This window comes from Bos mutus, chromosome 7, assembly GCF_027580195.1.
Source record: "Bos mutus isolate GX-2022 chromosome 7, NWIPB_WYAK_1.1, whole genome shotgun sequence".
Lineage (NCBI taxonomy): Eukaryota > Metazoa > Chordata > Mammalia > Artiodactyla > Bovidae > Bos > Bos mutus.
Window position 1 is genome coordinate 82,971,268 of NC_091623.1, and position 27,956 is coordinate 82,999,223.

General features: G+C 55.4%; 2 protein-coding genes and 1 non-coding gene across 7 annotated transcripts; 2 read left to right on the forward strand and 1 right to left on the reverse strand.

Moving 5' to 3' along the window:
* Positions 1 to 33: 33 nt before the first annotated feature.
* Positions 34 to 13,367, reverse strand: POLRMT (RNA polymerase mitochondrial). 4 transcript variants are annotated; one of them, XM_070374235.1, is made up of 21 exons: positions 13,210 to 13,367; positions 12,625 to 12,723; positions 9,760 to 10,355; positions 6,780 to 6,910; positions 6,504 to 6,696; positions 5,390 to 5,539; positions 5,044 to 5,208; positions 4,745 to 4,900; positions 4,283 to 4,507; positions 3,284 to 4,090; positions 2,799 to 2,921; positions 2,385 to 2,507; positions 2,008 to 2,187; positions 1,781 to 1,867; positions 1,591 to 1,704; positions 1,461 to 1,513; positions 1,253 to 1,351; positions 589 to 661; positions 360 to 451; positions 214 to 275; positions 34 to 129 (listed from the first exon to the last, which is right to left on the reverse strand). In XM_070374235.1, the coding sequence occupies exons 1-21, from the start codon at positions 13,295 to 13,297 to the stop codon at positions 80 to 82; spliced, it is 3,666 nt and encodes a 1,221-aa protein (XP_070230336.1). In that variant the 5' UTR covers positions 13,298 to 13,367; the 3' UTR covers positions 34 to 79. The 4 variants fall into 4 exon arrangements, with proteins under 4 accessions (XP_070230336.1, XP_070230335.1, XP_070230338.1 ...); XM_070374234.1 differs by having other exon boundaries at positions 5,390 to 5,542; XM_070374237.1 differs by lacking the exon at positions 4,283 to 4,507.
* Positions 13,368 to 19,399: 6,032 nt separating this feature from the next.
* Positions 19,400 to 19,472, forward strand: TRNAE-UUC (transfer RNA glutamic acid (anticodon UUC)). Its single transcript has one exon. It is a non-coding gene; the product is annotated as a tRNA-Glu (tRNA).
* A 5,208-nt stretch (positions 19,473 to 24,680) lies between these two features.
* Positions 24,681 to 27,871, forward strand: FGF22 (fibroblast growth factor 22). Of its 2 annotated transcripts, none has more exons than XM_070374857.1 (3): positions 24,681 to 24,969; positions 27,008 to 27,111; positions 27,209 to 27,871. In XM_070374857.1, the coding sequence occupies exons 1-3, from the start codon at positions 24,756 to 24,758 to the stop codon at positions 27,401 to 27,403; spliced, it is 513 nt and encodes a 170-aa protein (XP_070230958.1). In that variant the 5' UTR covers positions 24,681 to 24,755; the 3' UTR covers positions 27,404 to 27,871. The 2 variants fall into 2 exon arrangements, with proteins under 2 accessions (XP_070230958.1, XP_070230959.1); XM_070374858.1 differs by having other exon boundaries at positions 27,232 to 27,871.
* Positions 27,872 to 27,956: the final 85 nt, after the last annotated feature.

A 27,956-nucleotide genomic window follows, 5' to 3' on the forward strand; every position in this document is an offset into this window, starting at 1 on the left:
GTAGCCCCCCCTCCCCAGGCAGCAGCCCCCATGTGGCGACAGACCTTTATTCACACTAGAGTACAGGGCGGCCCGGCAGTCAGCTGAAAAAGAACGTGGAACGCTTCACCTGGTCCAGGTCAAAGGTCCCTGCAGAGCGGAGGGAGACTGTGGGTGGGCTCTGGGGGCCCTGCCCCCAGCCCACAGGGGTGGCCACCCCGCCGGGGGTCCCACCTGTCGGAGGCACAGACAGCAGAGTGTCCTTTAGTCTGGAGACCCACATGCTCTTGGAGGTTCTGAAGGCAAAGACAGGGTGGGGGTGAGGCCAGGGCAGCCTGGAGAGAGGACAGTAGCAGTGCGGGTGGGAGGGGGGCCCTTACCTAGAATCAGAGCAGAACCGCTTGATGAGGAACCTGGACAGGTCATGGAGGATGGGCTGGCTATGCAGTCGGACGAATTGCTCCCGGCAGACCTGGGGACCGGAAGCAGGGGCAGAGGGCATCAGCAGCCAGAAACCAGACCCAAGCAGCATGGAGAGTGGGCTCCCTGGTTAGGCAGGGTGGGGAGGAGGCTGGGGATGCGAAGCCGCTAGTGGGCGCAGGGCCGCACCTGGTTCATGACCCCGACATCAGCCGCATGCGTCCAGAAGCAGTCATGCACCGAGACGAAGGTCAGGCCCTTCCTGCAGCCAGAATGAGGGGTTCCTATAGAGGCACTGCACCTCGAGGTCCCCTCCTCACAATCCACACCTCCCCCAACCCCCACCATTGACCCAGTTCTCACCTCAAGCCCCTTCCCACCACTCAGTGATGCCCACCCTCCTCCTGCCTGCACCCCTGCGCGCTCCAGCGGCTGTCTGTGTGCACGCCCCGCTCAGCGGGTAGGTGACGAGTTCTCTCAGGAAGATGCCTCTTTGCCACCAACCCCCAGCTGCTGCCTGATTCTCAGCTCCCTGTAGGGGGCTGCTGATGCTGGGCCCTGGTCCACCACAGGGCTCCATCCCACGGTAGCCACCCAAGGGGAGGGGAGGTCAGTAACACAAAACTCCAGTGAACACCAGGCTCAGAACAGCCACACACACCACCCCCCACCATGTGAGCAGCTGTTCCTAACAACCATCAATACTTCCCACCAGGTCAGAGGAGCTCAGGATAAACCAGACACCTTTGCCCAAACCTAGAATGTCCATGCACGTTGGGGTACCCTCAGAGAGCCAGCTTCACACTCAGAGCCCCTCCCGTACACCCCCACACGAGGACCCTGACCAGCACACCTGTAACAGTACAGGGCGGTGAGCATCATGTGTGTGGAGTCCAGTGAGTGGATGAAGTTGGGTGGGAAGCCGTTCTTTTGCTTCAGTGTGTTGGGCTTCCTGGGGGCGAGCAGGGTACATAGTCAGGACTCAGAGCCTGGCCACAGCCTGGGCCCCACCCATCCCTACCCGGGTGGCCTCCTGCATGTCTGCCCGTGCCCACACTCACTGGTTGGTGTCCACGCTGCTGCTGAACGTGAGGCTCTGGAGCCCGCCTTTTATCTGCAGGGTGGGCATGGGGGACACAGAAGTGAGTCCTGCCCTGCTCAGTGGGGGTGGGCATGGGGGACGGCACGTACCATGACCTTGGAGTCTCGGTGGTAGGGCTGGATGATGGGGACACCCAGGGGCGTGATCCACTCCACAGCCGAGCCCGTAAGTGAGATGAGCCGGGCACTCTCAGTCAGCCAGCGCTGCGGGGATGAGCACCAGGTCAGCAGGGCTGGGTCTGGGGCCACAGCCCGGGGCAGGGGGAGGATAAGGCCTCACCTGGATGGACCGGGTGCCAGAGAACATCTCCTGGAGGCTGTTGAACACCTGGCGCACAAGGTAGTGAGATGCCTCCCACACGAACTCCTGGAGAAGAGTAGGGTGGATAGGGTTCAGGGTCCCTCGCAGGAAGTCCCCCCGCACGCAGGGGGTGGGTTTGCTCTGGGGACCCCGCAAGTGGCAGAGCCAAGCCCCTCCGTCAGGACTACCTACTGCCGGATGCGCACCTGGGGGAAGTCCTCGAGCTCCCGGAGGCGCTTCTCGATCTGCAGGCGGCCGCCGTAGCGGGTGACGCCGTACACCACGGTCATCACTGTCTGCTTGACCACCTTGCGGCTAATGAAGCCCTCCAGCACCTGGGCCACCCGCACTCCCTGCTTGGCATCCTGCCTGCGGAATACCTCCACCTGCAGAGGCAGTGGGCGGGGCCACCCACCCAGAGGTGGAAGTTTCCTCTCCTCTTGTGGGTTACCCCCTCTGCCTCCCGGGAACCCTGCTCACGGCCTGGTATGGTGACAGCTGGTGGCCATGGGGTCCAGCATCCAGACCCTGGTGGGTTTGGGGGATCAGGGCACACGGGGGTGGGGGGGGCCATGGTGCCTACCTGTGCAGCTACCTCACTGTACACGTCCTGCGGCAGGTCAGAGGGCGACAGGTTGACAGAGGTGGCCCCCGTGCTGTCCCGGCCCAGGGCGGCATAGTGCTGGAGGCCGTTACAGGAGCCGTCCTGGGCAGGGGGTAGACAGTGACGGACTGGGTGAGGTGGGCCAATGTCCGCGGTGGGGGGCTGGGGCTCCTGTTTCCCCAGCTCTGCTTAGGCAAGACCGCCCTGGACCCGCACACTGACAGGCAGCCAGGAACCTCTGCAACAGGGAACTGAGGCACAGAGAAGCCCTACCCGGGAACACCAGCCAGTGCAGAGTGGACACCATGCCATCCCTCAGCTCCTTAGCCTGAGGAAACTTTGGCTGAGCCCATGAGGGCTGGGCATGCTCCACAGCAGGGTCCCCCAACTCACCTGGTGAACCGGAAAGTGGGAGATGTAGGTGGTAGGGTCGGGGGAATGCACCACCTGGGCAATCTCCATGCAGCAGGCCAGGGTTTGCCAGGGCTCATCTGCCTCCATCCACCACTTCCGGCCCTGTGGGAGGCAGTGGGCAGGGTGAGGCCAGACCCACGGTCTCCAGGCCCCACCTAGTGGGGTCAGAGCCAGCCTGGGAGTACTTCCTGGGCACAAGCAGCAGCTGGTTGGGCCCAGGTGGTAGAAGACATAAGGAGGCCCTGGAGGCATGGAGAGGACCAGAGCAATGGACCAGGGAGGGGACCGGCCTGGAGAGAGGGCCACAGTGGTATGAGAGGTGACAGTGCTGTCCACAGCCCGAGACAGAGAAAAGGCCAGCAGGAGAGTGCCAGGAAAGCAGCAGGGCTGGGGGTTGCCTGCAGGGTTCTGAGGTGGGTGCGGGGGCGGCGGGGCACGCCCGATGGTGAGGGGTCAGAGCCCACCGTCATAGGTCGTTCAGCTGAGTCCAGGATGTCCTCCATCACCGCGTCTGCGTAGTCGCGGCGCGTCTGTAGTGACTCACGCTTCTTGAGCCCTGTGAGGTTGATCAGGTGGATCTTGAGCCAGTCGAGGCCATGGGGGCCAAGTGGGCGGCCCTGGGCAAACTCCAGCAGCGCGCGGGCCAGGTCACTGCCGAGGTGGTTGAAGTGTGGTGAACAGGGGTAGGTACGGCCTCGGAAGTCCATGTTATGCGGCAGCCAGAAGACGTGGTTCCGCAGATGCTGGGCCAGCGACAGGCGGTAGAGTGCATCTGCACGCAGGCTCTGCATCTCCCGTGCCACCTTCAGCCGCCGTGCCAGCTCCCGCCGCATCTCCGCCTTGTCAGCGGGTGAGGCCTCGGGCAGCAGGCAGCCCTTGGGGGTCTGGCGGCCTTCGGGGGGCCGGGGGGCCTCAGTGGGTGGGGCGGGCACGCCCAGGCGGGGGCAGCCCTTGTCCCTGAAGAGGTCAAGCACCAGGTCGAGCACGCGCCCATTGACACGCCAAGCACAGTTGCCCAGCTGAGTGAGGGCATCCAGAGCGCCATGCAGCTCAGCGGGCGGGCAGCGCTCCAACAGGAGCTGGTGCTGCTGGGTGCCCTCCAAGGACCGCATCATCTTGGTGGGGCTCAGCAGGAAGGCGCCCGAGTGTGGTGACGTCCAGGGGAGGGGCGGGCACAGCATGGGCACCTCCGTGGACTCGAAGATCAGCGTGCGCTCCGCCGCTGTCTCCTGCAGCTGCGTGAAGGCTGGGTGCGGCTTCAGGATCCCGATCTGGAGGCAGGACAGGCCAAGAGGTCAGGGTACACTGTGAGGCAGCGGAGGAAGACACCAGGGTCCCCTCAGACGCCAGGACCCTGAGTCCAGGTCCTCAGGGTCTGGAGCCACAGCAGGATCCCAGAGCCCCACAGCCCCTAGGGTGCCCCCTCCCCCTTCCAGCGCAGAGGAGCACCATCAGAGAAGCACCTGGCGGAAACTGCGGAAAGAATACACGTGGTAGAGCACAGGGATGAGTGTGCTGGGGCCCCGGGGCGCTGCCAGGCTGCTGGGCATCTGCACGGCTCGCACCAGCACCTCTGCCAGCTGCTTGCCCAGCTGCACTAGCACAGACACAGGCCAGGGCTGCTCCGGGGGGGCCTCAGGCACGCCCAGCGCTTCCCAGTGCTGGCGAGGCAGGCAGGGCTCTGCTACCTGCGGGTGGGAGGGTGGTTCAGAGACCTGAGAGTCCAGGTGTAGACCTGAAGACCCCGGCTCAGCCCCTGGCAATGAGCAGGGTTAGGTGAAGAAACTGAGGAGGAGTCTGGGGGCCAATCTGGCCACCCCAGGCACGGAGGGGGAGGGGACCTCTGCTTGAGGCCTGGGGCACCCGGCCTGGGCTCCCCAGAGCTCCTCGCCCAGGCTCCCCCTGTTCAGGCTCCCTGGCCTCACCTGGGTGTCCGAGGCCAGCAGGTGCAGGTACTCGAAGTAGCGCTGCTCCAGCTCTTCTACCTGGTTCCTGAGCCGCTTCCTCTTCAACACACGCACGCCCAGCTCGTGCGCCAGGAAGAAGAGCGACTCGCCATGTGAGGGCAGCGCCTGCAGGGTCTGCGGGGCAGCCCCAGAGGACAGCACCGTAAGCCCCATGCTCCATCGGGACCACCTGACCCACCCCCTGGCCCGCACAGCAGCACTCCTCCCACAGCCCCCCAGCCTACAGCAGTGGCCCCGCCCCCTCCTGGTGTGCACACCTGCAGCAGCAAGCCCACTAATTCCTTCTCACTGAGCAGGCACAGGTAGGGGAAGAGGGATGGGCGGCCTTCTGCAGCAGCGCGGGCCTCACTCTCCTTGGTCTCCTGCAGCTCCAGGGACAGCACCGACTCCCATTCGGCACGCAAGGCCGCCAGGGTCTTCCGCTGGCAATTGGAGGGAACAGGGCAGGGTTGCACAAGGAGTCACTACTGTGCCCAGGCAACCTGGCCCAGCCTGGTGGTAGAGGTCCTGGCTCAGAGAGAGGACCTAGTGGGACGGGTGCTGGGATAAACCCTGCCCAGCGGACACCCAGCTCAGCAGGCAGAAGCACCGCCAGCCCCTTACCGCCTGCAGGACCTCCTCGGTCAGGAGCGGGGCCTTCTCCACGGACTCCACGGTGACAGTGGTGGCCATCTCCACACCAAGCTGCTGTCGGAAGAGGCCCTGCAGCTCCTTCAGGGACAAGTGCAGCTTCGGGTAGGACACAGAGGGGTCCTGCTGGGGCAATAGGCTGCCAGTGAGGCCCCGCTGCTGACCTCTCCACCCACCAGAGTAGTGCAGCGTCTCCCTGGCCTGGGGTGGGGGTGGGGGAGGTGCTAGAGACAGTGCGAGGCCCCGGATGCTGCTGTTTTCTCTTCCAACTTGCAACTGTGTGACCCTTCTAAAGATAGGTACACTATAGAAAACCCAAAATATACATCCACACAAAGACTGGTCCACAGACAGCCACAGGAGCCTGGTTTATGGTGGTCGAGTGTCCAGCAAGGGATGATGGATAAACACCACGTGGTCCCTCCACACATGGGCATCCCTCAGCTGTGAAAAAAGAAGCTCAGACACTCGCTACCACCTGACGCTGAGAACATGATGCTCAGTGAGAGAAACAGACACAGGACACACGGGGTGTGATTCCACAGATGGGAAACGTTCAGAACAGGCCGATCCACACAGGGAGTGGGTTCCATGTTGGCAGGGGAGAAGGTAGGAGGTGACCACTGATGGGGATGGGCTTCCTTTCAGGGTTATGGAATGTTCTGGAGGTAGAGATCAATGTACTAAAAACAACCCACTGGATTATACTTTAAAAGGTGAACTGCAGGTCAGGAGAAGTCTGTCCCAGTAAAAAAAGAAAACTCCTTGCGTCGCCCCAGGGATCTGGGTGTTACGCTCTCCTCCACCCTGGGAGGTGGCTTTACCTCATGCGCCCTGTGCCGCCTGCAGCATTAGCTGTGCAGTTTCAGGTGGGTACCCTGGCCCTGCAATACCCCCTTGCTGTGCCTAGGGTGCGCCTCCATGTGGAAACCAAATATGGCAGGGTGTGGGCCCCCCAGGACAGGGCAGCCTCCCATCCACCAGCATGGGGTTGGGGGGCCAGTGCTGCCAGGAGAGACAAGGGGAGGGGTCGAGGCGCCCAGTGACCACCCGCCCCCTTCAGGTTCCCAGATGCAGGCCAGCTCACCTTGGCGTAGATCTCCTGGAGCAGTGGCGAGGTGTTGACCTGGGGTGGGGGCGGGGGTGGCGGCTGGGGGCTGAAGGCAGGTCTGGCCTTGCGCACAGCACGCAGGAGCTCCTCCCGCTCCTCCGTGCTCAGGGGCACGGCTGAGAAGAGCCCCTGCAGCGACAGCCCGTCCTGCTCCATCTGCTTCAGGCACCTGAGAGCACGTGCACCCAGCTGTTAGCACCAGCGGGGAGCCCCTGGGGTCCCACCCCAGCTCCACCACCGCCCCCCGCCCACCTTCGGATGGTGCCGGCATCCTGGTCCAGGCGCCCCATGCACTGCAGGGCGGCTGCGTAGGACAGCAGGTCCGGGGCCAGGCCGGCATCTTTCAGCATGAAGAACACGTACATCAGTTCTTTGAAGGAGCCCTGGGGGGACCAAGCCGGGTGAGAGCCTGCAAGGGGAGTAAGGGGGTGGGGGTGGGGGGGCACGCCTGCTCCTTCCCCAATTACCCCACCACAGGCTTCCCAGACAACTCAGCCAGCACCTTCCCCTTGGCCCTGAGGATCTAGGAGAAGTGCCACAGAGATGGGCATTGCCTGTGCCCTGCCCTGGGGCCTGCTCACTGTCTGAGAGCTGGGTCTACACCCAGGACAGATGGGCCGGGGGCTGCCCAGTGTGGTGGTCACTGGGCACGCTGACCAGAGCTCAGTTTCATACCCAGTTTGGCAGCAGCAGGAGGCTGGTGCAGCTGAAGGAGATTGGCAAGGTCACAGAGAGCTCCATTAGACACACTGGTCTAGAAGCAGCCCATCTCTCCTGCCTTTCTAAACTCACAGGACCGTCACCACCACCAGGAAAACAAGCACAGACCTTGCACAGCATCCCCCCACCCCCAGTGCCAAAGCCCTGGGCAACAGCCTTCACGGCTCCCAAAACCCAGCAGGGCTCCCCGTTCTGCAGATAGGAAAGCCAAGGCCCAGAGGGGAGGGGGGAAGGGTGTGGATAGAGGGGAGCTCGTGGCAGAAACAGGAGGGCCGCCTGACACATCCACCTGGAGCCTGAGCAAAGGGCCTTGTCTGGAACAGGTACTGTATACACGCTGGACGCTGTATGGCACTCAAGGCAGAGGTCAGGGGGACACAGACACGCCTGAGAGACATCGCTGCCCAGGAGCCGGCAGAGGCAGGAAGGAAGGATGGGATGCGGGGAGGGGGGGCCTGCCTCGCCCTGACCTTGAACGTCAGGCCTCTGGGACTAACAGAAAACTAGCATCTACTGCTGGAAGCCTCCCAGATGGTTCAGGTGTTCTGGGGCCCCAGGAAGCTCGTCTAATCAGAAACCTGCCGCCCTGACAGAACTCTCCGCAGGCAGATGCCAGAGGGCCGGCACCGCAGGAAAGGAGACTGACGCCTGGAACTGAGCAGGCCTCCCACAAAGACAACGCAGGAAACCCCCTGTGACTGTTGCCGTGGAGACCTGGTGCCTCCCAGTGCTGCCAGGCTGCTCTGGGCCCCATTCTATGGTGAGTCAGCACAGCTGAGGCCCTGTTGAGAACCTGCCTCCCCAGAGCTGCACCCGCACTCGCCTCCCTCCTTCACCGCGCTAAGACTTTCTCCGATGCTCCTCAGATGAGGGTGCAGACGCACAACAGGGAGGGTGCTGGGGAAGTTGTCTCCACAAGGGTGCTTAGGCAACTCTCCTCAGCAGTCACAGGTCAGAAAAGTCACAAGTGAAAAGAGCACTTCCCTTGAGGGAAGTGGCTAAAGCTGCACCCAGCGGGAAATTTATAGCTGGGGATGGCTGCACCATAAGGTTCTCGTCCCAGACAGGAGCATCGAGGAGGCTGCCCTGAGAAGGGCCTACAGTGCCCCGTGCACCAGAGCCCTGGCTGAGTAACCACACAGGAATGCTGTCTTCTGGCCGTTTTGTCATTTTCACATTTTCCATCGAGGGCCACGTGTGACTTATAATTAACAAGTCTCAAGAATTGTTAAATGGCCACTTAAGAAAAGATGCTCAACATCACTATTAAAGACTGCAAATCAAAACTACAAGGAGGTATCACCTCACACCAGTCAGAATGCCATCATCAAAAACTCTCTACAAATAATAAATGCTGGCAAGAATGTGGAGAAAAGGGAACCCTCTCAACCTGTTGGTGAAAATGAAAATTGATACAGCCACTGTGGAGAATGGTATGGAGATTCCTTAAAAAACTAGGAATAAACTACCATAACCCAACAATCCCACTACGGGGCATATACCCCAAGAGAGCCACAATTCTAAAAGACACATGTAACTCAATGTTCGCTGCATTCTAAGTCACTTCAGTTGTGTCAGACACTTTGAGACCCCACAGACTGTAGCCCGCCATGGGAGCAAAGAATACTGGAGTGGGTTGCCATTTCCTCCTCCAGGGAATCTTCCTGACCCAGTGAAGTACATATATACAATGGAATTTGACTCAGTCTTAAAAAAAGAACAAATTTTGAAATGTAAGTCCAAATGAGGTGAATGAACCTAGAGCCTGTTATACAGAGTGAAGTGAGTCAGAAAGTGAAAAACAAATATCGATATTAATGCATACATATGGAATCTAGAAAAATGGTGCTCATGAACCTAACTGTGGGAAACGAATGAAGACGCAGATACAGAGAACAGACTTGCGGACACGGGGTTGGGGGAAGGTAAGGGCTGGACGAAGGGAGAAAGCAGCAGTGACGTATATACACGATCGTGTGTGAAACAGACACTGGCAATAAGTTGCTATGTGATGCAAGCAGCCGAACTGTGCGCTCTGTGATGACTGAGAGGGGTGGAGGGAGGGGGAGGTTCACAAGCGAGGGGTATTTGTATAATTATAGCTGATTTGTGTTGTTGTACAAAAGAAACCAAGACAGCATTGTAAAGCAATTTCCCTCCAATTAAAAAATAAATCAATGAAGAAAGAAATGACAACCCACTTTAGTATTCTTGCCTGGAAAATCCCATGGACAGAGGAGTCAATGGGCTACAGTCCACGAGGTCACAAAGAATCGGATAGGACTTAGTGACTAAACAACAACAAAAAGAGTAGATATAACTGATTTGCTGTGCTACCTAACACAACACTGTAAATCAACTATACTCCAATAAATTAAAAAAAAAATCTAAAAAAAAAAAAAAAAAGCTGTCAGAATAATAAAAACTGAAGGCCTGACTCCTGGGGCTGAGAGACCAGAGTTGGGATCTAGGTGCCCCGGGTTGGCTCCCGCCTCCGACCCCAGCCCCTCACCTGGCGAGCCCAGCCAAGCATGACGGTGTTGTACATGGGGAGTGTGAGCAGCTGCTGCTGTGGGGCCCGGCTGTGCTGTGCAACCAGCACGTGGTGGGCCAGGGGCAGGTGGCCTGTGAGCAGGCAGCACTCCAGGAAGGCCAGGAGCTTCTGGCGCTGGCCCTCCAGCCGGGATTCGGAGCCCTCATCTGCCTCCCGGCTCAGCTTCTTCGGGGCCTCCTGCAGCAGCCGGGCCAGCTGCTCCTCCCAGGGGCTCTGCGGCCTCTTGCGCTCCCACTGCTGCAGCTGGCCCGCCAGCTTCCTGCTCAGCAGCCGCGGCTCCATGCGCAGACGCTTCTCCCAGGTCGACTTCTCCACGATCTTCGGCAGCTTCCCCTCCAGCTGCTGCAAGCGCTTCTCTATCAGCTGCTGATCCTTGTCCAGCTTCTGTACCCAGTGGCTGCTGAGCACGGGGGCAGCCCCTTCAGCCCCCACTGGGGCCTGCCTGGGGGGCCAGATGCCACCAGCCTCCGGGGCCTGAGCCATGGCCACCCTCTTCACCATCACCTCCTCTGCCGTGCCCTCAGCCTGCAGTTGCCGCACCCGTGCCTCGAGCACTGTGGGGAGAGAGATGTCAGGGGACCCCGCTGTCAGGAGTGGGGATCAGTCCTGGGTGTGTGTCTGCTCACCACCAAACGCACAAGTCTGCCTGGGCTGCTCAAACCCAGCCCCGAAGGAGCTCCTGGAGTTGCCCACCACCTGCTCCTTGACATCCTCCCGCCCCAGCAGCTCTGTCCTTCCCAGGGCTCTCTCCCTCCAGGTCCAGCCAGTCAGCGCCTCCTTGGGGCTCTGCCTTCAAAATCTACCCACAGCCCCTGCCTTCTTGAATCCCTGCCTCCCTTCCCTGTCGCCACTCCAGCTGTAATGCACATGCACAAGCATTCACAGCCACAGCCCACCCCTGCCCTGTGCTGCTTCACAGCCAGCTCTCATGACTCTATGGGGTTTGGGGCCACTGAGTTGGTGAACAAGAATCGACCTCACCCAGGGAACACAGGGTTCCTGAATGCCCAAGCCCACACTCCCACTAGCAGATCCATGCATCACCCTGTTGTGAGTTTTCCCATCTGATACACCTTATTTCGTACACATATTCGTGATATATACATATACAATGGCCAATACTGGAACTCACTCCTGAACAGACTTTGCCAATCCGACAAATTTTCTCCAAAAGGCACATTACAGACCCCTGGAGCTGAGGGGCTCAAGATGGTCCTGCAGCACCATGCCCAGGGCCATTTTAAACTGCTAAACCACCAACACACAGCACAAAATGCAAACACAGGGCACTAGATATACCCTGAAAAGGACGCCTACTGACAGAGTGTCACCCAGCTCCACCTCAGCTGAGAAGGTGTGCACTGACTGGGGTTTCAGGTAAAGTTCAGCTGGTAGGAGATTCTGCAAACACAGAATCCGCAGATGTGAGGACCAATGGTACTTGTCTCTTGCCCGTGCCTCTCTCACTGTAACATCAGCCCAGACACAGGAGGGCCGGTCTGGAGCAGAAACACAGCAACAAGAAAGGCACAGCCCCCACCTCAGTGGATGGAAAGTCAGCAGACACTTTCTGAACGTGCAGATGGTCAGTGGCAAAGTGCCACAAAGGGCACGAGGTGGCCACATCTGAACCCCCTGGGGGGTGACCGGGGACAAGTAGGTGCATTGATCCCGCTGGCAGAAGCCAAGGACGCTGGCAGAGGCCACAGGGCTCTGAGGCCCTCAATGGGGGTGGAGACGGAATTCTGCCAGAAAGGATACAGCTGGAGGGTCGAGACTAGGGAGTGACACGAAGTGATCACATTTTCAGACCCTGGGCTTTGCCTTAAAATAATGAGGTGGGTGAGAAATCAAAGAAGGTTGCTCTTAAAGCTGGTAGGACCTGTGGCTTCACTTCTGCACGTTTGGGATTTTCTGAAATCAGGCTTTTCTTTTTAAAGGTTCCCCCATCCCACTCCTGGCTGCTGGCCACTCACTGGATGCGGGGCAGGAGGGAAGCAGGAGGCATTGGACACCTGAGAGGGAGGGGACAGTGAGGCCCCCAGCTCACTCTGGAGATGCCAGGACCTGGCTGTCCATCCCCAGTGACAAAGACCACCAGCAGACCCTATCAGGTGCCAAGTCCAGGAAGTTGAGCCAGGACCACTGAAGTCTGGCATGTCACAGGGCAAAACCCAGCTCTGCACACAGCAGGCCAGTCTCTCCAGCCACAATTTAGGCTTCAAGTCTCTCATCTATTAGGACTTCCTTGAGAGTTCAGTTGGTAAAGAATCTGCCTGTAATGCAGGAGACCCCGGTTTGATTCTTGGGTCAGGAAGATTCCTCAGAGAAGAGACAGTTTACCCACTCCAGTATTCTTGGGCTTCCCTTGTGGCTCAGCTGGTAAAGAATCTGCCTGCAATGTGGGAGACCTGGGTTCGATGATGCCCTGGAGAAGGGAAAGGCTACCTACTCCAGTATTCTGGCCTGGAGAATTCCATGGACTGCATAGTCCATGGGGTCTCAAAGAGTCCAACCCAACTGAGCAACTTTCACTTCATTCTCTCATCTGGAAAGTGGGAGCCCCTGGTGGGTTTGGGAAGACAAGGGAACTATAAGAGCTCACTGCACACAGCATTCACTTCACAGTGGCAAAAAGGGGGCCCGTGGACCACTAGAGAGCAGGACCCAGTGAGTTACCCTATCTTGCAGACTGACAACCCTTCTCAATGGGGTGGAACCAAGGAACCTTGGAGGAACGAAGGAGGTGGCTCCCAGGAGTGTGGTCGGCGGGCTGACAGTGAGAAAGGAGCATCAGGACCAGTGCCCTGGGATCAGGCTCACCCTCCAGCAGTTCCGCGTGGCCGCAGCCCTTCCGGCGGTCCTGCTCACAAGCGCTGGCAGACAAGCTCCTCTTCCGGCCCCGGACGCCACCAAGGGTCCCTGCGGGAGAGACCAGGGAGGCTGAGGCGGGTGGATGTCAGGGCTGGGGCGGGGAGGGCCGTCGCAGGGTCAGGAATGGCAGGATCCGGGGCAAAGGAACCCTGAAGACCGTACAACTGTCAGTGGTCACCCGTCTCAAAGGAAACACCACAGGGTAAGGGAAAAAGGAAACTGGGGCCTGAGTTCGAAGATAAATGGTTCCGCGAACTAAGGCACAGACAATTCAAAGGTTAAAAACTCTAATTCGTAAATAGTGGGTCATGGGACTCCAAAAGAACCCAGGAATCAAAGGTCAAAGTGCACCGACGACCCCGGTCCGTAGAGTGGCCCAAGGGGCCACTGAAAGCGGGATACAGTCACTCGGTTCGGCAGAATCGCCAAAGCAAGTTAGCTGGATCCCTGGGGTCGAGAAGCCAAAGGTCACGGCGGCGGGTGAGGGGGCAGAGCAGCGGTCCCGGCGTCATCCCCGGGCCTCCCCTGCGTTACCTTCTTCGGCAAGGAAGCAGGGGTGGCCCTTCGGCCACAGGGCCCTCCGAAGCCCCGCAGCCCCGCGGCCACAGCGCAGCGCCGACATGCCGCCTGCACGCGGGACCACCGCGCCACGGCAACGCGCCTGCGCCGCCTACGCCCGCCGGGACTCGTAGTTCCGCTGCCTACGGCGGCCGCGAAGAGACCACGAACCGGGAAGGCACCAGGAGAACCACAACTCCCAGGAGGCAGCGGGCCCTGAAAGGGGAGGGGGGGGGCAATGAGCCGGTAGTGCCCGCTGATTGGCTGTTCCCTGTCCAGGAGGGGCGGGACAGATCCGTTGCTTGGGCAACACTCTAAGCCATCTTTGAGAGGACCCGGAACCTGAGTTTTGTTTATTTCTGTTTAAAGCGGTGGTTTCCAACGTTTTTGGCACCAGGGACCGGTTTCGAAGACATTTTTTCCATTGGGGCGGGGGAGGAGGAAGATGGGTTGGGTTTTCCTCACCACTGACCTCCTTCTGTGTAGCTGGGTTCCCAACAGACCACAAAGGGCACGAGTAGTGGCCCAGGGGGTTGGGGACCCCTGGTTTAAGGAATAGTCCCCGAATAATTGGGCTTCTTAGGTGGCTCAGTGGTAAAGACTCCACTTGCCAATGCAGGAGACACAGGAGACACGGGTTCCATCCCCGGGTGGGGACGTTCCCCTGGAGGAGGAAATGGCCACCCACTCCAGTATTCTTACCTGGAAAATTTCATGGACAGAGGAGTCTGGGGGCCTTACAGTCCACGGAGTCGCAAAGAGTCAGGCATGACTGAGCACTCACGCATGCCAAATAATTAGGACAGCATTCCGCAATTTACAAATTCCTGTCCATCTTCATTGATCCAATGATAGCTTTGGGGAGGTAACTATTACTATTGCCCAAAGACACATCACGAATATCAGAGACACTGGAATGAAGGCCCAGGCCCATCTGACTCCAAGTCCCAAAGCCAAGGGTGAGCTGCATCAAGGTGTTTCCTAAACTTTACCCTTACACACTCTTTCTGGCCTCTGTTTACCCACTAGTTTCCAAGTTTCCAAGGCCGGAAGTGGAGTGGGGTGGGGAGAGCAATGATAATTGGAATAAAATACTCCCTGGAGCCTGAAACGTCTCCGCCCTAGTCTCCAGACAGATCCCACTCAGGGGTGAGCAAGCCAGAGCTTTAGAATCAGACCTGAAAGGTATGCCCCACCTTATCATTCGGGTGGAGAAACTGAGGTCAGGGGAGGGAGTGTCTGTTCTGGGATCAGCTGGTATGTGAAGGATGATAATAGAAATAAGTGGTGTAACTTCCCTTCAAGCTGCAATCCTATCTAATGCAAAAGCCTTGAGGTGAGAACAATTGTGGATAAACTGTTGGAATTGGAGCAGTGTTTGGGAGAGAGGTGGTTGTTCAGTTGCTGTGTTGTGTCCCACTCTTTCTGACATGGACTGCATCACACCAGCCTCCCCTGTGATGCTATCTAACCAACTCATTCTCTGTCACTCCCTCCTGTCTCCAATCTTTCCCAGCATCAGGGTCTTTTCCAATGTCACCTCTTTGCATCAGGCGTCTGAGGTGTCGGAGCTTCAGCTTCAGCATCAGTGCTTCCAATAAATACTCAGGGTTGATTCCCTTTGGAATTGACTGGTTTGATCTCCTTGCAGTCCAAGAGACTCAGTGGTGTCTCCTTCAGCACCACAGTGCAAAAGCATCAGTTCTTCAGCACTCAGCCTTCTTTATGGTCCCACTCTCGCATCCATACGTGACTACTGGAAAAACCAAAGGTTTGACTAGACAGACCTTTGTTGGCAAAGTGATTTCTCTGCTTTTTTAATAATCTAGGCTTGTCATAGCTTTCCTTCCAAGGAGCAAGTGTCTTTTAATTTCATGGCTGCAGTCACTGTCCACAGTGATTTGGGAGCCCAAGAAAAGAAAATGTGTCACTGCTTCTACTTTTTCCCCTATTTGTCATGAAGAGATGCGACCAGATGTCATGATCTTAGTTTTTTTAATGTTGAATTTTAAGCCAGCTTTTTCACTCTGCTCTTTCACCCTCATCAAGAGGCTCTTTAGTTCCTCTTCGCTTTCTGCCATTAGAGGGGTATCATCTGCATATCTGAGGTTATTTATATTTCTCCTGACAATCTTGATTCCAGCTTGTGATTCATCCAGCCTGGCATTTTGCATGATGTACTCTACATAGAAGTTAAATAAGTAGGGTGACAATATGTAGCCTTGACATACTACTTTCCCAGTCCGTTGTTCCATGTCTGGTTCTAACTGTTGCTTCTTGATCCACCTATAGGTTTCTCAGGAGACAAGTAAGATGGTCTGGTATTCCTGTCTCTTTAAGAATTTTCCACAGTTTTCGTAATCCACACAAAGCTTCCCTTGTAGCTCAGTAAAGAGTCTGCCTGCAATGCAGGAGACCCAGTTCGATCCCTGGGTCGGGAAGATTCCCCTGGAGAAGGAAATGGCAACTCACTCCAGTATTCTTGCTTGGAGAATCCCACGGACAGAGGAGCCTGGCAGGCTATAGTCTATGGAGTCACAAGAGTTGGACACGATTGAGCGACTAAGCACACACACAGTCAAAGGCTTTAGTGTAGTCAATGAAGCAGAAGTAGATGTTTTTCTGGAATTTCCTTGCTTTCTCTATGAGCCATGAATGTTGATGATTTGATTTCTGGTTTCTCTGCCTTTTCTAAACCTAGCTTGTACAGCAACTTGTATATCTGGAAGTTCTTGGTTCACATACTGCTGAAGCCTAGCTTGAAGGATTTTAAGCATTACCTTACTAGCATGTGAAATGTGTGCAATTGTACAGCACTTTGAACATTCTTCGGCATTGCTCTTCTTTGGGATTAGAATGAAAACTGACCTTTTCCAGTCCTGTGGCCACTGCTGAGTTTTCCAAATGTGCTGATGTATTGAGTGCAGCACTTTAACGGCATCATCTTTTAGGATTTTAAATAGCTTAGCTGAATTCCATCACCTCCACTAGCTGGTTCATAGTAATGCTTCCTAAGGTCCACTTGACTTCACACTCCAGGATGTCTGGCTCTAGGTAAGTGACCACACCATCGTGGCTATCCAGACCATTAAGACCTTTTTTGTATAGTTCTCTGTGGCATAAGTAGTTGGGTCATAGACTTGGGTTACCATGATGTTGAATGGTTTGCCTTGGAAACAAACTGAAATCATTCTGTCATTTTTGAGATTGCACCCAAGTACTGCATTTCGAACTATTTTGTTGACTATGAGGGCTAATCCATTTCTTCTAAGGGATTCTTGCCCACAGTCGTAGATTAATGGTCATCCAAGTTAAATGCACCCATTCCCGTCCATTTTAGTTCACTGATTGCTGAAACATCGATGTTCACTCTTGCCATCTCTGGCTTGACCACTTCCAATTTACCTTGATTCAGGGAACTAACATTCCAGGTTCCTGTGCAATATTGTTCCTTACAGCATTGGACTTTACTTTCATCACCATACACATCCACAGTTAAGCATCATTTCCAGTTTGGCCCAGCTGCTTCATTCTTTCTGGAGCTTAGTAATTGCCCTCCCCTCTTCCCCAGTAGCATATTGGACACCTTCCAACCTGGGGTGTTGGGACTCATCTTCTGGTATCACATCTTTTTGCCTTTTTTGTTGATGGGGTTCTCAAGAATACTGAAGTGAGCTGCCATTTCCTCCTCCAGTGGACTGCATTTTGTCAGAACTCTCCATCCTGACCCATCCATCTTGAGTGGCACGGCACAGCACGGCTCACAGCTTCACTGAGTTGTGCAAGCCCCTTTGCCATGACAAGGCTGTGATCTGTGAATCAGTGGGAGAGAGAGACAAAGCTGGAAGGGTGTTCAGGGGTCACACTACAGCTGGCCTTGGGGCCTCAGCTCAAGCCGACACCTATCCCCAGATGCTCAGACCTCAGTCTCCCCAGTGTCAGTGTCGAGAGTGGAGGCTGAACCTGAACTTTAAAGGGGCCTTACTCCCAGGTCTGGGAGCTCTCAACAGCACATTCCAGACGCAGCTGCCCACGCGGGCCTGTGCGACGTGATGCCACCGGCTGGGAATGTTTTCAACAGATGGCAGCGTCCTCTGGAACCCACCCATTCCACCCCAATATGCCCTGGGGGGCCGTGACCTCAGAAGTGACTCACACCTGGGGTTGCCTTCCTGGTCTTGAGCGGGGTATGCTGAGTCAGCTGGACCCCCCCACTCCCTGAGACCTAAAGACAGCCGCTTACATCCCCACAGGCTGGCAGTACAAGGAGCCTGGGCTGGAAGCCAAGACTTCTGAATTCTTTTGCCTCAGTTTTCTCTTCTGTTCACTGGGACATCACATGCCCTAAAGCAGTGTCTCCTCACAAGCCAGCTCTTCTCTCAGTTTCTGCCTCTCAGTTGCACTCAGGTTCTGAGTGGGGTGGTCTCTCTTGGTGCCACCTGTGTGTCATCATATCATGGCTCGCAGGCTGGGGTCCTGCTGCTCTGAGACCTTGTCACGTGGTCTCTTCTCTTTGTATTTCTTCTTCAGCTGTCAGTGAGTCAGTGTGTGGCTCTGGTTTTCCACTCCTGATGGGGATATCACGTTTCCTTGTAAAACTGAAGCAAGAAAATATGAATAACCCATGAGACAGGTGGAGACAGATGCCCTTAAGAGAGGGACGTGGTGTCCAGATGTTGTGGCTTAGGCAAGACTACATTTCAGAAGCTGTTCATGTATGCCAGCGAACATACTAAAGAGATGCCAAAACATCTCACCCAGATCAAACAAAGAGATGCTCAGATGAGTTTAGGCTGTGGCACTCTCTATGAGACTTCAGAAGTGTTGAAAGGAAGGAGAGGGATAACTTGGGAGATTAGAATTGACATATACACACTGCTATATATAAAATAGATAACTGAGAGGTCCCTGGTGGTCCCAGAAATCTTCCTGCCAGTGTAGGGGACATGGATTTGATTCCTGGTTGGGGAAGATCCCTTGAGCAACTAAGCCCATCTGCCACTTTGGGCTATTGAGCCTCTGCTCTGTAGCCTGTGCTCTGCAACAAGAAAGCTACCATGATGAGAAGCCCGCACGCCACCACAGAGTAGCTCCACTTCCAGCAACAAAGAGCCAGCAGAGTTAAAAAAGAAAAAAAAAGGGGGGGATAACTAATGGGACTTCTCTGGAGGTTTAGAGGTTAACGTTTCAAGTTTCCACTGCAGGAGGCATGTGTTTGATCCCCAATAGGGGAATAAGATCCACATGCTGCACAGCATGGCCAAAAAGGTAAAAATAGTTTTAAAATAAATAATGAATAACTAAAATAGATAACTAATAAGGACCTACTGCATAGCTCAGGGAACTCTACTCAATACTCTGTAATGACCTATATGGGAAAAGAATGTAAAAAAGAGTGGATGTGTGTATACATATAACCAATTCACTTTGCTGTACAGTAGAAACTAACACAATATTGTAAATCAACTACACTTCAATAAACAATTAATTAAAAAATGAAGACGTGTTGAGAAAGGCAAGGGCAACTCTCTAGATGGAAGGGTATGGCATCACATTCTCTGGGCCACTGTAACAAATGACCACAAACTTGGTATTTCAAACAACAGATATGTCTTTTCTCATATTTCTGAAGACAAGACATTCAGAACTAGCATCACTGGGATGAAATGAGGGTGTGGGCAAAGCCGTGACTTGTTCGGAGGTGCCCGGGGAAGGTCCTTCCTGCTTCTTCCAGCTTCTGGGGCCCCAGGCATCCTGAGCTGGTGGCCGCCTCCCTCCAGCCTCTGCCTTTTTTGTCACTGGCCTCTGCTCTGAGTCTGTGTCTCTCATAAGGATACTTGCAGCTGCATTTAGGGCCCCTGAGGACGATCTCCTTGTCTGAAAACCTTAATTTAATGGCAGCTGCCAAGACTCTTTCCAAATAAGGTCAAATCCACAGGTTCCGGGGGTTAGAATGTAGACGCGTCTTTGTGGATCTTTATTCATTCAGTCACAGAGACAAAGGGGAAGGGAGGGCCCTGCATGTGCCCCACCTGGATTTGGGATGAGAAAAAAAGGTGCTGGAGGATGTCACAGTGACAAGAGGGGACACTGGAGCATAGATGAGGGATGACGTTGCAGCCTGGCTTCTGTGGAGGACCTCAGGATTCAAGGCTCATTTGGGAATTCCCTGGTGGTCCAGTGGTTAGGACTTGGCTCTTTCACTGCAGAGGGCCCAGGTTCAATCCCTGGTCAGGGAACTAAAATCTCACAAGCTGTGCAGCCTGACCAAAAGGAAAAAAAAAAAAGCAAAACAATTGAACCAATAGATTTAAGGGTGAAGCAGCCAAATGTCGGAGGCTGCCTCTTGAACAGCCATGTACATAAACAGACCACAGGTGTATATTTTTCCTGGTAAAGCATGGAACACTGCACACATCAAAAATACAGTTCAATTAATTTTCCAGAACACAGGGTGTTCCAGAGAAGACCCAACCCCTGAAATCCTCTCACACCCCCCATCACTGCCCTCAAGGATGACACCCTTTGGACAGTTCTCACGGTGGGTGGGTTGGTTTTCCAGACTGTCCCACAGACAGACCTCTGCTGTGTCCAACTGCTTCTTGTTCTGAAAGTCATCCACGTTGTTGTGTGTTCAGGGCGTTACTCTTTTTTCATGGCTGCATAGTGTGATTTTGCTGCAGTGTATATACCCATCCTCCAGCTGATGGAAATAAATAATATGAAAGAATTGAGAACTCCCAAAACAGGGCGTTCATTGTGCTGCTCTCGTAACTTGTCCATAGGCTTGACGTCTTCCAGAAAAGCACAGCAACACACCACTGTACCCTGCTGGGATGGCTGCAGTCAAAACCATGGCCCATAACAGCTGCCAGTGAAGAGGTGGGGACACTGGAGCCCTTGTGCACAGCTGGTGAGAATGTAAGATGGGGCAGCTGCTGTGAAATAAGGCCCTCAAAAAGCCAACCAGGGACTTTGTTGGTGGTCCAGTGGTTGAGAATCTGCCTTCCAATGCAGGGGATATGGGTTTGATCCCTGCTTAGGGAACTAAGACCTCACATGCTGCAGGGCAACAAGGCCTGTGTGCCACCACTAGAGAAGCCTGCCTGCCACAACTAAGACCCTAGGTAGGCAAATAAATTAATTATTTAATTTTTAAAAAAGAAGCCAACCACAGAATCACCATATGACCCAGCAGCTCCACTCCTGGGTACCTGCATGAGAGAAATGGAGACTTGTGTTCACACATAAACTTGTACATGAATGTCCACAGCAGCACAATTCACAACAGCCAAAATGTGGAAACAACCTCAAATCCATCTATAGATGATCGACAGAATATGGTCCCTTCACACAGGGAGCATCACTTGGTCATGAAAAGAAGAGATGCCCTGACACTCACTACCACATGGATGGACTTTGAGAACATGATGCTCAGTGAGAGAAGCGGACATAGAAGGACACACAGGGTGTGATTCCACTCATGGGAAATGTCCGGAACAGGTAGATCCACAGACAGAGAAATTGGGTTGTCAGGGGCTGCGAGAGGGGGTGGGAGTGCTGCTGATGAGGACAGGGCTTCTCTTTGGGAGATGGAATGTTCTGGAATTAGAGCTAAGCATTGACAACTCTATGCTAAAAGCACTAATTGCAGTTTCCTGGGTGATGTGTGAACTCTATCTCAATGATGCTGTTGTTAGAAGCACCTGGAGCACAGCTGTCTTTCCAGGCATGTTCCCCCCAACCCTGGTCACACAGAGTCCTGGATCTTGTCCTCCTGGCAGGTTGGGGTTGGGACAGTCTAGGAAGGGAAGACCAAGCTCCTGGTGGGCCGGGACTGAAGGTGTCATTCGGAGGACCAGCAAGGTCATGGACTATCTCATCCATCCTTCTGGCCTGCCTCTCCTGCCCTATCTTCCAGAGGAGGAGCCAAGACTTGGGAGGGTGATGCCCGTGGGCAAATCCCTCTGAGTATGAGGATACGGGCTGAGCGGGACCCCCATCTCAGTCCTGGGTGTCTGTCACACCCCCGCATGATCCTACTAGGCAGGATGAGAAGTGGGGGAGCCCCAGAGCCACCAGGGAGGCATGTTGGCCATGCATCTGGCTGGACTGGTTGCCCCCCAGAAGTCCATTAGGGCAGGCTTGTGCTACTTAAATGTGCCTTCTGTAGCTGTGGCCATAGGAATGAGGCACCGGAAGCTGAAAGGCAGGGCTCTGAGCCCAGGCATGTGTCCTGTGTGGGGCTTGGGGGAAGGCCCTGCCCTGCTTGGGCCTCAGTTTCCCTGCTTGGCAATGTTGCTGTTTGGCTGAGTCTGTGAAGCTTTACTGCACTCACCTCATGGGGCCCAAGGCTCCAGGTGTGTCTGTACATGACAAGCAGGTGTGGGTGTAATTGAGGTAGCCCCATTCCTACCCCCTTGGACGGGCAAAGCCAGATGTTAGGGATGGGCGCTGGCCTTGGTCAGCATCCCTGTTCCCATTGGCTGGCCTTGGACACGCCTACCTCTCCATCCTCCTGTCAGCCACCTTCCTGCCCAAATACCTCTGCTCACAGTATCCTTCAAATAGTTCACCTGCTCCTCACATTTCCCAGGGCCAATCTCTCAGTGGAACTCCAGCCACCAGCCTGGCTCTCAGGAAGCTCCAGTTGGAAGGGTAGACTGACCCCCGCTCCTGTACTTCTGGGCATGGCCACCCAGTCCAGGGGTCTGGGTAACATGGACAGACATTTGGGCCAGAACTTCCATCCCAACCTTCGGCCCCTGGGCAGCTCTCTGTCTCCTGTTTTTCTGCCCAATTTTTCCATCTCTCTGTCTCTCTCATACTGTCTCTGTCTAACCCATTTCTATCCCAACTGACTCTGTCTCTCCTTGTAGCTTTATCTCTTGTCTCTTTGTCTCTCCCTCTCAGTCTCATGTCTCTGACTGTCTCTCTGTCTGTCTCTCTCTGTTTCTGGCTCTCTCTCTCTTTTCTAACCTTTTTTTTGACAAATTGAAGTGTAGTTAATTTACAATGTTGTGGACTTCCCTAGTCAAGAGAGGACACCAGTTCAATCCCTGGTAGGGGAAGAATCCACATGCCATGGGGCAACTAAGCCCATGCACCTCACCGCAACTCCAGAGTACCCCTCACTCGCTGCAACTAGAGAAAGTCTGTGTGCAGCAACAAAGACCCAGCACAGCCAAAAAGAAATATATGAACTTTTTTACAACGTTGTGTTAGTTTCACATGTATAGCAAAGTGATTTGGTTATACATACATATTCCTTTTCAGATTATTTTCCTTTATGCTGCTCCTTCTTAGTCGCTCTGTCTGTGTTCGACTCTTTGTGACCCCATGGACGCATGGCGCCCTCCAGGCTCCTCTATTCATAGGGATTCTCCAGGCAAGAATACTGGATGGGTTGCCATGCCCTCCTCCAGGGCATCTTACGAACCCAGGTTTCCCGCATTGCAGGTGGATTCTTCACCGTCTGAGCCACCAGGGAAGTCCAAGAATACTGGAGTGGGTAGGTTATTATTCAGATCAGATCAGTCGCTCAGTCGTGTCCGACTCTTTGCAACCCCATGAATCGCAGCACGCCAGGCCTCCCTGTCCATCACCAACTCCCGGAGTTCACTCAGACTCACGTCCATCGAGTCAGTGATGCCATCCAGCCATCTCATCCTCTGTCGTCCCCTTCTCCTCCTGCCCCCAATCCCTCCCAGCATCAGAGTCTTTTCCAATGAGTCAACTCTTCGCATGAGGTGGCCAAAATACTGGAGTTTCAGCTTTAGCATCATTCCTTCCAAAGAAATCCCAGGGCTGATCTCCTTCAGAATGGACTGGTTGGATCTCCTTGCAGTCCAAGGGACTCTCAAGAGTCTTCTCCAACACCACAGTTCAAAGGCATCAATTCTTCAGCGCTCAGCCTTCTTCACAGTCCAACTCTCAGATCCATACATGACCACAGGAAAAACCATAGCCTTGACTAGACGAACCTTTGTCGGCAAAGTAATGTCTCTGCTTTTGAAAATGCTATCTAGGTTGGTCATAACTTTCCTTCCAAGGAGTAAGCGTCTTTTAATTTCATGGCTGCAGTCACCATCTGCAGTGATTTTGGAGCCCAGAAAAATAAAGTCTGACACTGTTTCCACTGTTTCCCCATCTATTTCCCATGAAGTGGTGGGACTGGATGCCATGATCTTTGTTTTCTGAATGTTGAGCTTTAAGCCAACTTTTCCACTTTCACCTTCATCAAGAGGCTTTTGAGTTCCTCTTCACTTTCTGCCATAAGGGTGGTGTCATGTGCATATCTGAGGTTATTGATATTTCTCCCCGCAATCTTGATTCCAGCTTGTGTTTCTTCCAGTCCAGTGTTTCTCATGATGTACTCTGCATATAAGTTAAATAAACAGGGTGACAATATACAGCCTTGACGAACTCCTTTTCCTGTTTGGAACCAGTCTATTGTTCCATGTCCAGTTCTAACTGTTGCTTCCTGACCTGCATACAAATTTCTCAAGAGGCAGATCAGGTGTTCTGGTATTTCCATCTCTTTCAGAATTTTTCACAGTTTATTGTGATCCACACAGTCAAAGGCTTTGGCATAGTCAATAAAGCAGAAACAGATGTTTTTCTGGAACTCTCTTGCTTTTTCCATGATCCAGCGGATGTTGGTAATTTGATCTCTGTTCCTCTGCCTTTTCTAAAACCAGCTTGAACATCAGGAAGTTCACGGTTCACATATTGCTGAAGCCTGGCTTGGAAAATTTTGAGCATTACTTTACTAGCATGTGAGATGAGTGCAATTCTGCGGTAGTTTGAGCATTCTTTGGCATTGCCTTTCTTTGGGATTGGAATGAAAACCGACCTTTTCCAGTCCTGTGGCCACTGCTGAGTTTTCCAAATTTGCTGGCATATTGAGTGCAGAACTTTCACAGCATCATCTTTCAGGATTTGGAACAGCTCAACTGGAATTCCATCACCTCCACTAGCTTTGTTCGTAGTGATGCTTTCTAAGGCCCACTTAACTTCACATTCCAGGATATTTATTAGTACAAGATAATGAACGTAGTTCCCTACACCGTTGGCTCTGTCTTTATGTCTCTCTGTCTCTGACTCCCTGTGGGTCTCTGCACTCTACCTCTTTAACACTCACACGCCCGCAGTCCGTTCAGACCAATCTGGTGACTCAAGGAGAAGCACCGCTCTCCCCGCCCCGCAAGACAAACACGCGCAGTGACCGCAGGGTTTTCCTCAATCTGCCGGGGCCGCCCACCCTCCCAACTCCAGAGGCGTAGTTGTTCCGCCGTCTGCGGCTCTGGCCCCGCCCCTGAGGAGCCGCGATGGTCGGCCCCCGGACCACAGCCCCGCCCCGCATACTGACCCGCCCCCTCTGGAGCTGGCCCCGCCCCCAAGGCTTCCAATTGGCCTGCGTGGGGCGGCCGGGTCGGTTGCTCGGCTCGCTGATCTCACAATGGCAGAGCCGCGGATGCTCGCGGGGAGGCGAGAACGGGCAGCGAGTTGGGCGCGTGGCCATGCGCGGCCGCCTATGGCTGGGCCTGGTGTGGCTATTGCTGGCACGGGCGCCCGGCACCGCGGGGACACTAAACACTCCGCGGAGACCGCGCAGCTACCCGCACCTGGAGGGCGACGTGCGTTGGCGGCGTCTCTTCTCTTCCACCCACTTCTTCCTGCTCGTGGACCCCAGCGGCCGCGTGCAAGGCACCCGCTGGCGCGACAACCCTGACAGTGAGTAGCCGGGGCCGCTGCCCGGGGGCGGGGGACAGGGCAGATAGGCGGACAAAGGCAAATAGCAAAGGCAGGGCAGGGCAGCAGGGATGTGACACCAGCTCAGGTTCTATGCACAGTTCTCGTTCCTTCTCTCACTTGAGGGAGGTTCTGGAGGCTCCTTCGGCTGCGTGGTGGCGGCCAAGTCATTTCCCGTCTGGGGCCTCAGTTTCCTCAACTATAAAATGGGCCCAACCCACTTGGAAGGAGGGTTGAACAGTTGAGGTCAAGGTCATGGGGGAAGCTCCCACCTCCAGGCCTGGCTCATCAGCAGAAGGGTCTCAGAGAGATAGTTGAGGTTGGGACCACGGGGGCTCCAAAGAGGAAGGGGAGGGGAAGCTGGGACTCCGGGAAGAGCCTCCATGGGCCCAGCACATAATGAGGTGAGGGTAGAGTTGAGTCTGAACTCTGAACTCCCCACGCTGCAAAACCAAACTCAGGGCCCTTCTGAGTTGGGGTCCCCTCTATGTCTTCCTGGACACCCACTTGGCAGATGAGGAACTAAGGCACAGAGAGGGCCTGGGGTGGGAGGTGGGGGTATGGAGCTGGGGCTCTACAGTGCCCAGAACCTCACTGAGTTGGTGTCACATCCCTGCTGCCCTGACCAGGAAACACTCAATAAGTGTTTGTGGAATGTATGAGGTAAGAGGAGATGAAGGGGCAAAGAAAGAGAAGGAGGAGATTGGCAATAAAAGGGAGGCTAGGGCGGTCAATGACCCCAGGCCTGTCTCAGTCTCCCTGCAGCTCTGAGACTGGGCAGAGTGGGAGTGGGGGAGCTGAGGCAGTGCTGGCCACTGCCTGAATCACCTCCATTAGGGCAGATAATCACCTTGCCCTTCCCAGTTGCTTTCATCTGGGGCTCTCAAGGCCCTCATTAGTCTCACCAGACGAGGGCAAGGACAGGGGCACTGGCTGGGCCGGTCGCTCAGTGGTGGGCATGGCCAGGCATGGTGGCCCTGGGCTGGGGGTGAAGTCTGGCTCTGCTGGATGGCTTAGGACAGTCACTGCTTCTCTCTGAGCCTTGGTTTCCCCACCTGGAACTGGGTGTCTCACCCAAAAAACAGCTGGTGCAAATGTCCTGTGGGACATGGGGTGAGTGCCCCATCACCAAAGGCATCCAAGTCCAGGCTGAACACCAGAGGGCAGGGCTTTGACTCCAGATTAGGCCCCCGTGCCTGGGTGGGGCTCAGAGTGTGAGCTGGGGCTTGTCCCCCAACCCTGCTCCACTGGACAGGAAACATCAGCTCAGATGGGGCAGGGCTGCCCTAGGGTCACCCATCCAGCAACAGGGCCTGAGAAATTGGCTCTGCCACTTCTCAGGCCTCAGTTTCCCCACCTGGGAAGTGGGCATAGTTAGCACCTTTCTCCTGGAGCTGTGTGTGGGCTTGGTGGGATACAATGCCTGGCATACAGTTAACACTCAAGCAGTGTTAGAGGTAGTGTTGATCTGAACACCTTGTGCCCCACCCCCAGGCCGTTGGCTGGGCGGTGTCTCCCCTGTAAAGACATGGGCCTGGCTAGCCAAGCTGTCACCATCAGATATGGTAACAGCACTGTGGGGACTGTGGGCAAGGCCCACGGGGCCTGTGCTCACTGCCAGGGGTCTATATCTGTCACAGAGGCACTCACCTCCTCTGGCTTGGTTTTCTCACCCCTGACTAACAGGTTCCCCGCTACTGCAAAGCTTGGGGATGATCTCCACTGGCCTCCAGAGAAAGGCCTTACTCCTTCCCCACTGATTCCCACCCCTACCACCTCCCCTGCCCCGCCCCCGGGCTTGGAGTACTCTTTCCCCGACCCGTCAGTCCCACAGCTTCAGGACCTGCATGGCCCCTGGTGCGTCCCCACGCCCAGCACAGGGCCAGGCACACAGGAGGTACTTGGGAAATGTTTCCAATGGGGAATGTTTCCCACGTGAATGAATGAACAGAGAGAGCGGGTGGGGGGGGAGTAGGGAAGTGGGGAGTGGGGCGGGCCCTGACAGAGCCCCTCCCTGCAGGCGTCCTGGAGATCCGATCCATCCGTGTGGGCGTCGTGGTGCTCAAGGCGGTGCACAGTGGCTTCTACGTGGCCATGAACCGCCTTGGCAGACTCTATGGGTCGGTGAGTGGAAGTGCACAGGGCGGTCGGGGGTGCGCGCAGAAGTGTGCGGGGGCGTGTTCGGGGGCGTGTCCAGGGCCGCTCACCGCCCACCCCGCAGCGGTTCTGCGCTGCGCACTGCAGGTTCCGGGAGCGAATCGAGGAGAACGGCTACAACACCTACGCGTCAGTCCGCTGGCGCCACCAAGGCCGGCCTATGTTCCTGGCTCTGGACGGTCGGGGCGCCCCGAGGCTCGGGGGCCGCACACAGCGACACCACCCGTCCACGCTCTTCCTGCCCGTCCTGGTCTCCTGAGTCCCAGAGTCAGTGACGCCTGGTCCGAGATTTCGGGAGACGCGTGAGGCTGGGGAAGGCGGGGTTTGGGGCGAGCCCGTGTCCAGTTACTCACTGGTTTCACCTGCATTGAGCACCTGCTCTACTGGGCACTGGGACCACCACCAGACTCCACAGATGTGGCCCCGCGCTCGGAGAGACTGAGTTGGAGGGGAGGTGGACAGTGAGCTGAGCAGGGGCGTAAGAAATCCAGCCACAAGCTGGGGGCCAGGGAGGCTTCAACAAAGGCACCGGTCAGGCTGGAGATGGGGAGGCAAACATGCCAGGGTGGGAACCTACTGGGGTGTTTGAGGCAGCAAGGAGGTGGGGAGGCTGGGGGCTGGGGTACACTGATGCCATGGACTGGCAGGGCCTGGTCCCAGGGCCCATGGACATGTCACCTCATGGGGCATAGGGGACTTTGCAGGTGGGATTAAGGTCCCTGAGATGGGGACAACCCTGGATCCTCCGGGAGGCCCAGTGTCATCACAGGGTCCTTATAAGAGGGAGGTGGGAGGGTCAGAGGCAGAGGAGA

Coding starts and splice junctions, on each gene's coding strand:
- POLRMT (XM_070374234.1), bottom strand. CDS start 13,297: ATGTCGGCGCTGCGCTGTGGCCGCGGGGCTGCGGGGCTTCGGAGGGCC. Junction 2,188..2,384: donor ACAGTGAGGTAGCTGCACAG/GTAGGCACCATG, acceptor CTGCCTCTGCAG/GTGGAGGTATTCCGCAGGCA. Junction 662..1,252: donor ACCGCCCTGTACTGTTACAG/GTGTGCTGGTCA, acceptor TTCTGGCTGCAG/GAAGGGCCTGACCTTCGTCT.
- FGF22 (XM_070374858.1), top strand. CDS start 24,756: ATGCGCGGCCGCCTATGGCTGGGCCTGGTGTGGCTATTGCTGGCACGG. Junction 24,970..27,007: donor CTGGCGCGACAACCCTGACA/GTGAGTAGCCGG, acceptor CCCTCCCTGCAG/GCGTCCTGGAGATCCGATCC. Junction 27,112..27,231: donor TTGGCAGACTCTATGGGTCG/GTGAGTGGAAGT, acceptor TGCGCACTGCAG/GTTCCGGGAGCGAATCGAGG.